The sequence below is a fragment of the Pleurodeles waltl genome, chromosome 1_1 (assembly GCF_031143425.1).
Source record: "Pleurodeles waltl isolate 20211129_DDA chromosome 1_1, aPleWal1.hap1.20221129, whole genome shotgun sequence".
NCBI classification, from domain to species: Eukaryota; Metazoa; Chordata; class Amphibia; order Caudata; family Salamandridae; genus Pleurodeles; species Pleurodeles waltl.
Genome location: NC_090436.1, coordinates 606,608,428 through 606,621,472, shown reverse-complemented (window position 1 = coordinate 606,621,472; position 13,045 = coordinate 606,608,428). Strand labels below are relative to the sequence as shown.

Below are 13,045 nucleotides of genomic sequence, written 5' to 3'. Positions count from 1 at the left end.
GGCTATTGTGCAATCTACATGCATACGTAGCTGCTGCTGACGTTAAGTGCAAACCCGGAAAGTAGCACATTATAATCATACTTCAAAGAGAGAAGATGGTTCAGCAGACGCTAAGAGCAGGTCTAAAATACGGTATAGAGAAAAAGGAACCAATTTCTAAAAAAAATTGCGTCTTTTAAATAAATTGGGCCGGACTAGGGTTATAGATGGACCCTAAAATAGCAAGGTTCGTCGAGATATAGAGTGTTAATTTTCTACTCCAGAAGTGTGCATGCCCATTGCGGATTTTCCTATTAAATAGTGAGTAATACAGCAGGTTGTAGCACCATAATAAAACATGTCGGAAAAAAAGGTTGGGAAATGACAGGTCTACACTTTTATTGTCCTATTAGTTTGTTTTACACCTTGTGCTTTTTATTTATACAGCAAACACCTAGATAGCTTCACTGATACTGTTGTGGACATCTCTCTGGCAGGTCTAGGCTCCTGGCATTCATTTTACCTAAAAACACTTGCTCTGTCCTTTCGGTTAGGTAAGTGTAGCACGCAGCGCGCACCGCATGCGGCATATCTACTTAAATCAGCTTCTAGCGTGCCCTCCGAATCTTTTCTATCTGATGCAATCTGCATGACGGTGAGCACCTGGGTTGACCACACAGGGCAAAGTGCTGCACTGGGGCGGGGAAGGGGTCGGTTTACCCACTTGACGTTAGTGTGTATGAGTTTTCAGTCCGCTGCAACTACCATGACCTTGCTCTTACATAAACATTCACCCCAGACCACATTGTTCGGTCGTCGCGCACCTTGGGTCGGCCCTGCAGCCGTCTGGGGACGGGGTCCACACTCCCCCGCGGGCCAGCAGAGCTACCAGTGGCGACGGGACACGTCTGCCAATGGGTGTCACATTAATAGACCGGTTTCAGAGTGGATCACTGCTGCTGTCGCCCCCAGGCGGCCGCCATATACACACCAGTTGCAGATCTAGCTGCTGTTAGACGAATTCTACTGTTAAGTAACTTTGACAGGGTCTGGAGAAATGCTGCAAAAGGAGCAATGAGGTCAGGACACAATACAAAAGTGCTACGGGCGGGGACTCCCGGTGCAAGCACTTCGCCCCTATCAGGGGAACAGTGCCTGCAGTAGGCGTTTGTCGAGGAGGACTCAGTTGGTCAACGGGACACCGCCAGCACTGACCCCGGAACTAGACCCATGAATGTGGCTATAAACGCGATCCCATGCACCCCAGTACCACTTACCTTGGGGAACCCGCTGCCGTCCCGCCGGGGGTTCTGCGGCTGGTCGAATTGGCTGCGATCGAGCATCAGATAGAGGGAAAAGACCACCACGCAGAAGATTGCGCTGCCCAGCACCGTCACCTGCCGGCTCAGCTTCATGGCCCCCGCTGTAGGTGCTCGCGGGGGGCTGTACCGGAACCCGTCCGGGGTCTTTTTCTAGAAGAGCGCCCGAGGGAAGGCGAACTCTGTCCTGGTTTCCTGTCTTTCGATCGGACTTGTTCGCTTAGTCCTTGAAACGGGTTACAAGTTTCCTTGCCGAGACCTGTAGTGAAAGAAAATGAGCATAGGGCGCTAAATGAATCCCGGAGAAAGGGCGCATACAATGGCAGCAACCGCCGCCGTACGAAGCACGGGACCCCCCCTAAGTTCTGAAGGAAGGGAGAGAGGCGGGCACCGGGCGCAGGACGCGCACACACCGGGGAGGAGTTTGACAAAGCATGGCCGGGACCGTCAAGGCTGAACAGGAGGGGGCGAGCAGGGAGGTGTGTTTACAGGCGGGGCCGTGGGAGATGGTTTGTTACAGTGCACTGTGGGGAGGGCGGCTGACACATTCCTCTGATAGAGCCAGCTCCAGCCTGGGGTGCTGCGCGAGACATTACAGCACCCGCAGACGGCGGTGCGCGCGCTCCGTGTTTCGCTGCTGCAGCAGCCCGAGCGCACGGGTTACAGGCATCCAACGATTTTCTGCTGCAACAGCAAGCACGGCGGACCTTCGTACAGCTGCGTGTCACGTGGGCTACAATGTTCCGAAGCAACGGCGGTTGTGAATCCTGTGCTGTGCGCGTTTGATACCGCCGCAGGCGTGTAGGGAGGTCCTGGAAGGGTTTTGTCAAAAGCTACCTTGTCTGTCTCAGGCGTAATACGTCCCTCAGTAAAGGGAGGCATATTTTACTGTTCTCCCTTATTGCCGTTGAGTTTACTTACTAGGACGTTTCGAGGAGTTCGCGACTGAATGTCTGCTTTAATGGTGTATGTCGTGTGGCACCACTCCTTGCTTGTTAGCCAACAGGAAAACTAAAATCTATTATGACATGTGTTCATATTGTTTCCTAACTGTTGTGTTCGGACAATGCTTGTTGACCTTCCCTTGAACAATTAAGACAGTTAAGTATGATGTTAGGGCAGTCCAGAAAGGACGGGTACTTCACTTTGTACTGTGCCGTTGACCACTCTTTTTGGGTTTTTGACATTATGAGCAGTGCTTTAAATAGTCCGGTAAGGAGTACCAGCACTTTTTTTATTCTGAGAGGGTAAGTACCTACACTTCTCAAGAAAGACGTTAATACTTTTCATTGGACAGTACCAGCACTTCTCAGAATCAAGCAGGTACGCTGAAACTGAGTATCTGCACTTAGGATCGGCTCCTCCATAAGGGCGCAGGAGCGTCGCCCCAGCCAGCGATAATAACCTTTGTTTACTATCGTTTTTTGGGGGAACAGGTGGGGCCATGGGGGTGAAGAGCAATGAGGGGGATTGTAGTACTCCCCCCTCCCCCCCGACCCCTCCTCTTCAGCACGCATGTGTATTTGGCTGGCTGTCTCGGGCCAGCCAAACACACATGCGCACAGGGTTGTTGCTGGGCAGAGCCTGAACAGGCTCTCAGTCTGCCTGGGAGCACCCTGGCTGGGCACTCCCTGCCAATCCCGATGCTGCTCTAAGCAGCGTCATGATTGGCACAGGGCAGGCTGGGAGCTTGTGCCTGCAGGGGAGCGGCGTGCAGCGGAGGAGGCAAGTTTAAAAAAAAAAATATATATATATATATTTAATTCCCCGCCCCCTCATTAATCTGCCACCTCCCTCCCCCGCCACTTCTACGTCGCATGAGACGCGACTGCCTGCACTTCTGTTTTTCCATATTAAGCTCTGATTATAAGTAAAGTGTTTATTGCACTCTCCTGTGAAGCATGGTGAATCCCAAGTTTATACATTACTCTAGACCCCAAGGCTGGGATCTTTGGAATGGGCTAGAAATAAAAGCGGCATTTTTAGCTAGGATGCATTGAATACCTATTTCAGGAGTCAATAATGAGTTTTAGTTAATTTTTTCTAAGTTTTAAATCTTTTCTTTATTAGTCAAATAAGGTCTATAGAACATTGCATAAAGCGTGTCTCACAATCCATCAGTATTCTAGTATTGTAAATCAGTAAAAGTAAACCATTTTTGTCAGAAAATAGCAAAAAGGAACAAATATCTGAGAGGCAGTTTTGGTAAATGAAGCTATCAGTACTCACAAAAGAATACTGCAGCAGACTGATAGAGAATAGTCTAGGTAGAGAGCAAAGTCTGTTTGAATCTCGCAGAGAGAGAGTGAGTCCTAAAAGGCTGTGCGAGTGAGCTGTTGATTCCCTGGGACACTTTTATAATCAAATGCAATTGTATACATTTTAGTATATTGTGTCAGCTTGAGATATTAGCCACTCACCGGCAGCAAAGGCATGAGTCAAGTAAAGTTTCTGTAGAAATGGCAACTTCTAACAAAGTCATTTCTATTGTAAGATACATTTGACAACAATTCTACATAAATTGAAATTCTAAAATATTTTTCCAGCCGTCTTGATCTCTGAAGGAAAAGGCACTCATATAAATGCTATCCATAAATAGTTTAGGTCATAGTTATTCACACACATCGCCATTCTAAAGCCTCTTCATAAAGAAGCAAGTTTAAGATTAGTTTAGCATGTTTTGAGATTTCAATGCAGGTCAAGTGGTTAAAAAGAAGAAAATAACATAACTTTCTTTGTTAGCATAAGAAGTTTACATCATGCAAAAGGCCATGCAAAAGGCGCAAGAGACACATTCCTGTTGAGTTAATGTTGTTTAGAATTTGTGAACATTAGAAATCAAGCAAGTCAAGTGAATGCAATTCATGCAAAGTTTAGAAAGGAAAGTGCACGTTTAAAATGCAGCTTTTGGTTAGGCCTATATTGCACTCATACAGGTCGTCAAGTAAATGGATTTTATTTTTATGAATATATGAAATCGCTAGCAACGTCCCATCTGATGATTTGGAACCATCACAAAATGTAATTCACAACTTTATTTGTCAGAGTTCCCTTTCATCTTCTTTTTCAGTATCTCCTCTTTTCCTTTTAATATTTTTCTTTTCTTATATTCATTTATATTCTTCATTCACCCTGGCAATCGATTCTAAATCTTTCTTAATTCTTTTATTCACGTCTCTAGCTCACGTCTTTATTACAATCATTTTTATTGCTTTATATATTACTAGTGTAGAAAGGAAGCAAGCTACTTCTATTAATGCAGGAACTAATATCTTTTTAAGAATCTCTCCTCCTATTGCCTTGGGCCAACTTGCTACTTTGGTGAATCCTTTTGTTAAGCTTTAAACTGTACTTGTTGTTTCTAAAGATCCTAGATCAAGCTTTAAATCAGAAATATTTTTCTATACCCTACTATCTTTCTACTCTCATCAGGAATTTATATGCAGAAATTCTCCTTTTTCAGCATCTTGCATACTCCACTTTTCTCTGTTAGTAAGATATCTAATGCATATTGGTTCTGCAAAACCATATATCTAATTGCTACAAGCTCTGTGTTTTCTACTAATAAAGCTCCAGATGTACTTTTTGCTAATCTATCAGTTACTGCTGAAAGCTTCACAGTTTTCCTCATCATTCAAGACCATTTCTACAGCATGTGTAATTACTCCAAATATATCTCCCACTAATTGCCTTTCCTCATTCCTACTTTGTGTATACCTTTTGTGTTCAGGTGTTATTGTTAATGCTTTTAAGTTATGTATGTGATACATTGTCTGAAAAGGTAAGCCTAAATAGCAGATACTCTCCCAATAAGCAGGTAGTCTGAAATATGCATTCTCTCCACATATAGGGCCTGATTTTGATCTAGGCAGAGGGGTTACTCTGTCAGAATGGTAACGGATGTCCAGTTGCCAAAATCTAAATACCATTCTTTTCCATGGTATTTAGGTTTCGGCAGATGGGATATGTGTCACCATTGCAACAGGGTAATCCCTCAGCCAGGATCTAAATCACACCCATAAAGTACACTTCAGGTATTGTAGGATCATCTTCTTGAAAAATGTATCATGTTCCTCCAGACGATTCAAACACATACTCACAATTATTACTTCCCACTGGTGTCTTTCACCCACTAATACTCCTTTTGAACACACATACCTTCCCTGTGATGAATTTATCTAATTTAAGCTTAGGAACAGGCGTGTTCCTTCTAAATTCATCTTCTTTTCTCCGTACATTCTTCTGAACATCCTCTTTATTATACACACTTATTGCAAATTGCTCATTTCTCCCTTCTAACATTAGAAGAATATCTTTTTCTTGTGAGTTCATTAAACATGTTAGGTTTCTTTCGTGTGCTTTAAGTGTTTTTTACAGGAAGAAACTCTCTAAAATAAAGCCATTGAGTCTCTATTTCGTGTGTGTGTGTGTGTGTGTGTAAGTAAATTTGTACTTTATATTAGTGGAACTTTAGAAAGTACCATGTCAAAGTTTGAGTAATAGTATTCACAGTGTCATTGCCTATACACTATACTAAGAAATACACTGCGTGCAATAGCATAAGAAAGTGGAATGTGATGATAGGAAACCTTTTCATCTACAGAGGATGGCATGTTTGCACAAAAATAGCAGCCTTTAATGTCAGCAGCCTTGGTGTATTTTTGAATCAGTCTAGAATAAACATTCATTTTTAAATTAAAGAATCTTACTCCTTAGAAAACAATGGAAGCGTTGATGTTTCACAAAGTACCTGGTTCGCGTTAAAAATAAAGCCACACAGGCAGGCGTGCGTCGGAAAAGTCAGCAATGCTTCGATTCCTTACTCGCAAGTGAGGCCATGCGTCATTCCTTTTCTGGTTGGGTAGGCGATGCGTTGTTTTTCTCTACCACAAGAGAGCGATGTTTTGATTTCCTTATGGGCACCTCGGATTGGGGCAGGATCACGCTGACTTTGACACCCATTGACGAGTGTGAAATCTGGACACACGGTGATCAAGAGCCGCGCTGCATGTGGGTTGTGTTGATTTCAGCAGCCACAACGCTGGTGATGCGTTGGTTTCCCAGCCGCAATGCAGGTGGTGCGTCAATTTCTGAGCCGCAGTGCAGGTGGTGCATCATTTTTACAAATGCATTGCAGGTGGTTTGTGAAATTTCTCACAGCACGGCTCCTGTGCATGGATTTCCGCCTTGGTGCCACCAGCTTCACCTTTGAAGAGCTCAGGGACTTTAGTGGGCACCACTTGGCAGGGTAGGAGTCTCAGCAGAGAGTCCAGGTGCTGGCAGAGGAAGTCTTTGATGGCCCTGAGGCTTCAAAACAAGAGGCATGCTCAGTCCAAGCCCTTGGAGACACTTCACAAGTAGGGATACACCACAATGTCCAGTCTTTGCTCCCTTTCAGGCAGAAGCAGCAACTGCAGGCCAACCCAGCAAACCGCAGGCAAATGGGTCAGTACTACTCCTCCAGCTCTTCTCATTGGCAGAGGTTCATCTTGAGTCCAGAAGTCATCTTAAAAATCTGGGGTTTTGAGTCCACTACTTATACCCCTTTCTGCCTTTAAAGTAGGCGAACGTCAAAGGAAAGTTTCTGTTGTTCACAAGATCCTGCCTTGCCTAGGCCTGACCTCAGACACACACCAGGGGGTTGGAGACTGCATTGTGTGAGAACAGGCACAGCCCTTTCAGGTGTAAGTGTCAGCTCCTCCCTTCCCACGTTAGCCCAGGAGACTTATCAGGATACGCAGGCTACACCCCAGCTCCCTTTGTGTCACTTTCTAGAGGGAATTCACAACAGCCCAAATGTCAGTCTGACCCAGACGTGGAATGCACAAGCAGGCAGAGGCACATAATGGTTAAGCAAGAAAATGCCTATTTTCTAAAAGTGGCATTTTCAACCGGCCAGTCTAAAAAACAACTTTACCAACAGATGCATTTTTAAATTGTGAGTTCAGAGACGCCAAACAGCATATCTCTATCGGCTTCCAATGGGAAACTGCACTTAAAAGATATTTAAAGGCAGTCCCCATGTTAACCTATGAGAGGGGTAGGCCTTGCAACAGTGAAATCTGAATTTGGCAGTATTTCACTTTTAGGACATGTAAAACACATCAGTACATTTATTACCTTTAACATTCATTGCACCCTGCCCATGGGGCTACCTAGGGCCTACCTTAGGGTTGGCTTATATGTACAAGAAGGGAAGGTTTGGGCACTTGCCAGCTCAAAATGGCAGTTCAAAACTGCACACCTAGATACTGCAGTGGCAGGTCTGACCCACGTTTAAAGGGCTACTCAAGGGGGTGGCACAATCAGTGCTGCAGGCCCACTAGTAGAATTTGATTTACAGGCCCTGGGTACCTCTACTGAACTTTACTAGGGTCTTACTAGTGAATCAAAATTGCCAGTCATGGAAAAGTCAATTACACATACAGTAACACAGAGAGCACTTGCACTTTAGCACTGGTCAGTAGTGTCAAAGTGCCCAGAGTACCAAAACCAGCAAAAACAAAGTCCAGCACACAGTGAAAACATAGGAAGCAGGGGCAAAAAATATAGGGGAAACCACGCCAAGGATGCCTGGTCTAACAAGAACCACCACACATATATAAGTAGACAACTCAAACCAAAATCCCTTAAGACCATACAGTTGTTTCACATTGTCAAGTCACAGCCAGGTAAAAGATCCAGTAGGCTCCCCTTAGCTGGCTCCCATGTTCTCCTTAGCGTATATCAACTCAGATGTTTTTCAGTTATAGCAAGTTTATACCCTAAAAGATACCCAAAAGCCTTAGCTTCATCTTCTATTGCAGGGAAAGCAGTTACCGGAGATGTTGTAAGTAAGTCAATATCATCAGCATAGGTCAAAATTTTGGCCTCCCAATTGTGCAGCTTCAACAATGGAACGTAAGCTGTCCTCTTTAATACACATATATAGGGGTCCAAGTATAGGGCAAATACCAGTGGGGAGAGGGGAGAGGGGACACCCCTGCTTAGCTACTTGACCTATCTGAATAATCTCTGAAAGCATTGCCATACACAAGACCCTAGCTGTCAGAGTTAAGTAATAGTGACTTGCTCCTAGCCACAAAGCCCCGTCGAAGTCCCATCACTTCCATAAATACCACCAGAACACCCTGTTGAATGCTTTTTCAGTATCCAACAGGATCATTCCAGCAGACCCATTAAGTTCCCTCGCCACATCCAAGGCATAGATGGCAAGGTTAACATGGGAGGTGGTATCCCGCGAGGGGACAAATCTGTGCTGCATTACCTCAATTAATAAAGTGATTACAGCTGCAAGTTGATTAGACAGAATTCGAGTATAGCTCTATGAATCACCATTGATCAAAGAAACGGGGCGATATGAACTGCAATTTAGAAGGTCTTATTTTCTTTGTACAAATATAGAAATATACATCTCCCTCCATGATGGCGGAACTGATGTTAAAAAAGCAACTGAGTTGACAAACTCAGTAAATAGAGGGAAAAAAAAACCTGCTTATAGAGCTCAGTCTGAAAAGAGCCCAACCCTGCTGCTTTGCCACTCACAAGCTGCATAGTAGCCATTTCAATATTTTCCCTGGTTAGCATAACTTCTACCGCAATTTTTTGCCCCTCAAGCTGAGTCAGTCCTGTGGTCTGCAAATACAAATCAATCCTATCCTGAGTAACAACACATTCTTCTTTATATAGCACAGAGTAAAACTGATGGAAAACCACTAGAATCTCAGGGCTGCTTTTAACCACCTTTCCACTCGTGTCTCTACTACCCTGAATCAGGTTGTTAATCTTTTACTTCAAATGGAAGGCCAGTACCTGCCCCGTCTCTTCAGAGTTTTAAGGGTCAACTGCTGACAGAGCTTTAAAATGGTCTCAGAACTGTACTGTAACCTTTGACAGAATGAACGTTCCAGATCAAGTGGAACAAGCCTTTACCATAATCAAACCTCCATGGGCTGCTCCTCATTAACTTTTCGAATGGCATAACCATGGGTATGACCGTGTATAAATGCTTTTAAAGCATCCCAAACCACAGTTAAGTGAGCTGACCCATTATTAAAAGAGACAAATTCTCTCAAGCCCAAACCCATGATGTTAATATACTACTTCCGGTCAAAAGTCCATTGTCATGGAAGCAAAGGATTGAATATATAGCTAGATCTGAGAAAGAGTGACAGTGGATTATGGCCTGAAACTATCTGTGGATTTAACTTAATGGTTACCGCCAACAGCAAGCAATGGATAACAAACAACATATTCAGCTAGGAGGATGTGCTGTGATGGATAGAGTGGAACCTAATCCCAGCTTGGGGCCCCAGCAGGCAAGCCAGACATCAGACATTGCTTAAATTGTAATAATCTGCTTAACAGCTGTCTGTGACATGGCCATCCTCCCTTGGGTGGCCAGCAGAGAAGCTGTGCAATCTAACACCAACTCCAAAACTAGGATGAAATCCCTACACATATCAATTGGGTCAGGCCATGTACTACGTTCCCCTAGTAAATGATAGAACAGAGCAGGGTCATCCGTGTTTGAGGCATGAACCACACAGAATGTTAATGATAAACTGCCATTATCGATAAGTGCAATTAGCCATCTCCCAGACCTGTTGAGTGCAACCCACCCAACCAACCATCCTTTCTTTTTTGACAGTAAGGTAACTCCCCTCTTTGGAACCTCAGACCCAGCGGCAGCAACAGTATGATATCCTAAGCTATTATGCTTAGAAAATATGGCAGTTGTAAGACGAATCTCTTGAATACAAGCAAGGTGAGGGTTAAGTGTGTGAAGTTCTTCCCTGATGTATCTCACTTTGGCATTTAAGCGCATACAATTGATATTCTAGCGGAGGATTTGCAGTCCCTGGTTGCTACCACAGGTAAAGTTATCTATTGATTAATTCAACCATATGCATGAAATGATAGATCCCACTGCCATCTGTGTTATTCCTCTTCCTTTTAACTGAATTAACCCATGTGCTCCCTCCAGCACCCTTTACTCTCCCCCACCACTTCTTGGCACTCCAGCCACACCCCCCACACCAAACCGCTCCCTCCAAGCCTGTGCCTGTCCCACTTGATAAGTAGGATTTTGTGGTTTTTCCATCTTTCGTTATGTGGATCACTTCTTGTCTCTGTTCCAGAACTCGTTTCTGCTCCTGCCTCATCAAGATTCTCTGATTGTTCCAGAACTGGTCCAGTAGTCATTTCATCAATTGTGTTACCAGTTTTTCTCCGGTGTCACTCTGTGAGATGCCCAGCATTTGGACCTTTTCACCTGTCAGAGATTCTTATTCCCTTAATACTTGCTGTCTCTGATCGGTCTTTCCTTCTCTAATTTGTTCTTGTGTGCAGTGGTACATACACAAGTTTTGTCAGTTTTGGCACATAAAGCACTATTTCTTCATAGGGATCCCTCATTCACTGGGTATATGAAGTATGTCCCAAATTTAGAATTCCAGTACATTTAACTGCTGTATTTGTAGTCAGAATTACTTGATAAAGGGCTGTTGGACCTGGCTCTTTCTGCAGGATCGTCCCCAAACAGTTTGCCTCCTTCCTCCTATTTTTTCTGACTGTTTTTGTTGACTTTAGGACTCTGGGTACTTTACCATTGCTAACCAGTGCTAAAGTGCATATGGTCTCTGTCTAAATTGTATTGGTGATTGGTTTAGCCATGATTGGCATATTTGGTTTACTGGTAAGTCCCTAGTAAAGTGCACTCTACATGCCCAGGGCCTGTAAATCAAAAGCTGCTAGTGGGCCTGCAGCAGCAATTGTGCCACCCACCTGTGTAGCCCTGTAAACATGTCTCAGACCTGCCACTGCAGTGTCTGTGTGTGCAGTGTTGCACTGCCAATTCAACCTGGCAAGTGTACCCACTTGCCAGGGCCAAGCCTTCCCTTTTACTACATGTATGTCACCCTAGGTAGCGCCACGGGCAGGGTGCAGTATATTTAAAAAATAGGATGTACTGTTGTGTTTTACATGTCCTGATAGTCAAATACTGCCAAATGTGTTTTTCACTATTGCAAGGCCTATCTCTCCCATAGGTTAACATGGGGATTGTCTTTAAATATTTTTTTTAGTGCTGTTTCCCATTGGGAGCCAATAGAGATCTGGAGTTTGGGGTCTTTGAACTCACAATTTAAAACTACACCTTTTGGTGAGGTTGGTTTTTAGATTGTCTGTTAGAAAATGCCACTTTTAGAAAGTGAGCATTTTTCTACTTAACCGTTCTGTGCCTCTGCCTGGCTCCTGAATGCACGTCTGGGTCAGACTGACAGTCGGGCTGTTTGCACATTCACTCTAGAGAGAGACACAAAGGGAACTGAGGTGTGTCCTGCATATCCTGACGAGTCTTCCTGGTCCAGAGTAGGAGGGAGGAGCTGACACCTGCACTTGAAAGGGCTGTGCCTGCCCTCACATAATGCAGACGCTGACCCTGTGGTGTGTGTCTGGGACAGGGCAAGGACGAGGCAGGGTCTTGTGCAGTACAAAGACTTTCCTTTGAAGTTTGCCTACTTCAAAGGCAGAAATGAGTATAAGTAGTGGACACAAACCCAAAAATTCATAGATTACTTCTGGATCAAGAGGAACATCTGCCATGGAGAAGAGCTTGATGCTTGAGGAGGGCCTGATACTCTGCCTGTTGCTTTGCTGTGCTGGCCTGCTGCTGCTTATGCCTGAAGAGGGAAAAGAGTGGACTGTGCTTTCTGAAACCCTGCTTGTGAAGTTTCTCCAAGGGCTTAGACTGAGCTTGCCCCCTGTTCTGAATTTTCAGGGACATCAAAGACTTCATCTGCTAGGGCCCGGACTCCTCTGCTGAGAGTTCTGACTTGCTAAGTGGTGCCAAATCCAATCCCTGGGCCCTTAGAAGTGGAAGCTGGTAACCTGCGGGAGAAAATCCATGCACCGCTTTGTGCACGTCAGAAAAATTAACGCAGTGCCAGTCTTGCAGCTGAAAATTCAATGCATCGCCTGCCTCGCGGCTGGAGAATCGACACAACGCTTGTTCTCAACGCGGACTCTTCACACATTATGGCAGAAATTTCCACGTAACTACCCTGGCTGCCAAAATCTTCAACATCACCACACGGACCTGAGGCTGCTTGTTTGGAAATTGATGCATCCCTCCCCTGCGAGGAAAGAATCGATGCATAACTTGCTCGGCAGAGATGGAATCAATGCACGGCCTGACTTGCGAGTAAGGAATCGACGCATCAGTTGCTTTTCCAATGCACGCTCGCCCGTGCAGCTTTATTTTTGATGTATTCAAGGTACTTGGTGCTAAAACAGTGCATATTTTGATTTCTATGGATGAAGACTCTTTTTACTTTAAAAATTCATATCTTTGCTTGTGTATGTTGGAGTTTTGTCATTTTGGCCTTGTTTGATTTAGATAAATATTTGCTATTTTTCTAAACTGGTGTGGAGTCCTTTTGCGGTGTTTTCACTGTGTTTCTGTGTATGTTTGTACACATATTTTACACATTGCCTCTGAGATAAGCCTGACTGCTTGTGCCAAGCTACCAAGGATGTAAGCAGAGGTTATCTGAGCTGTGTTTCTCCCTTAACCTAACAGGGGCCTTTCCAATATGTCTATAGACAGGACTTTCTCAGATGGTTCTTGACTAAAACCCAGGTTTGGATTTGCAGTAACAGCTTCAACCTGCTGAGAGACAGAACTTACTACATCAGCCAATCCCTTATAGTAATCGAGTACTATGTCGTCTGTAATATTCACAAGT

At 44.4% G+C, this 13,045-nt stretch overlaps 1 protein-coding gene across 1 annotated transcript in view; it reads right to left on the bottom strand.

The window, feature by feature from the left end:
• The window catches only part of MAN2A1 (mannosidase alpha class 2A member 1), a 652,784-nt gene extending 651,119 nt beyond the window's left edge, over positions 1-1,665 (bottom strand). Inside the window, exon 1 of the mRNA XM_069226405.1 lies at positions 1,257-1,665. Coding sequence (XP_069082506.1) covers positions 1,257-1,394 — 138 coding nt within the window. The 5' untranslated portion in view covers positions 1,395-1,665. The remainder of the gene's footprint in view (positions 1-1,256) is intronic.
• Between the last annotated feature and the right edge of the window lie 11,380 nt (positions 1,666-13,045).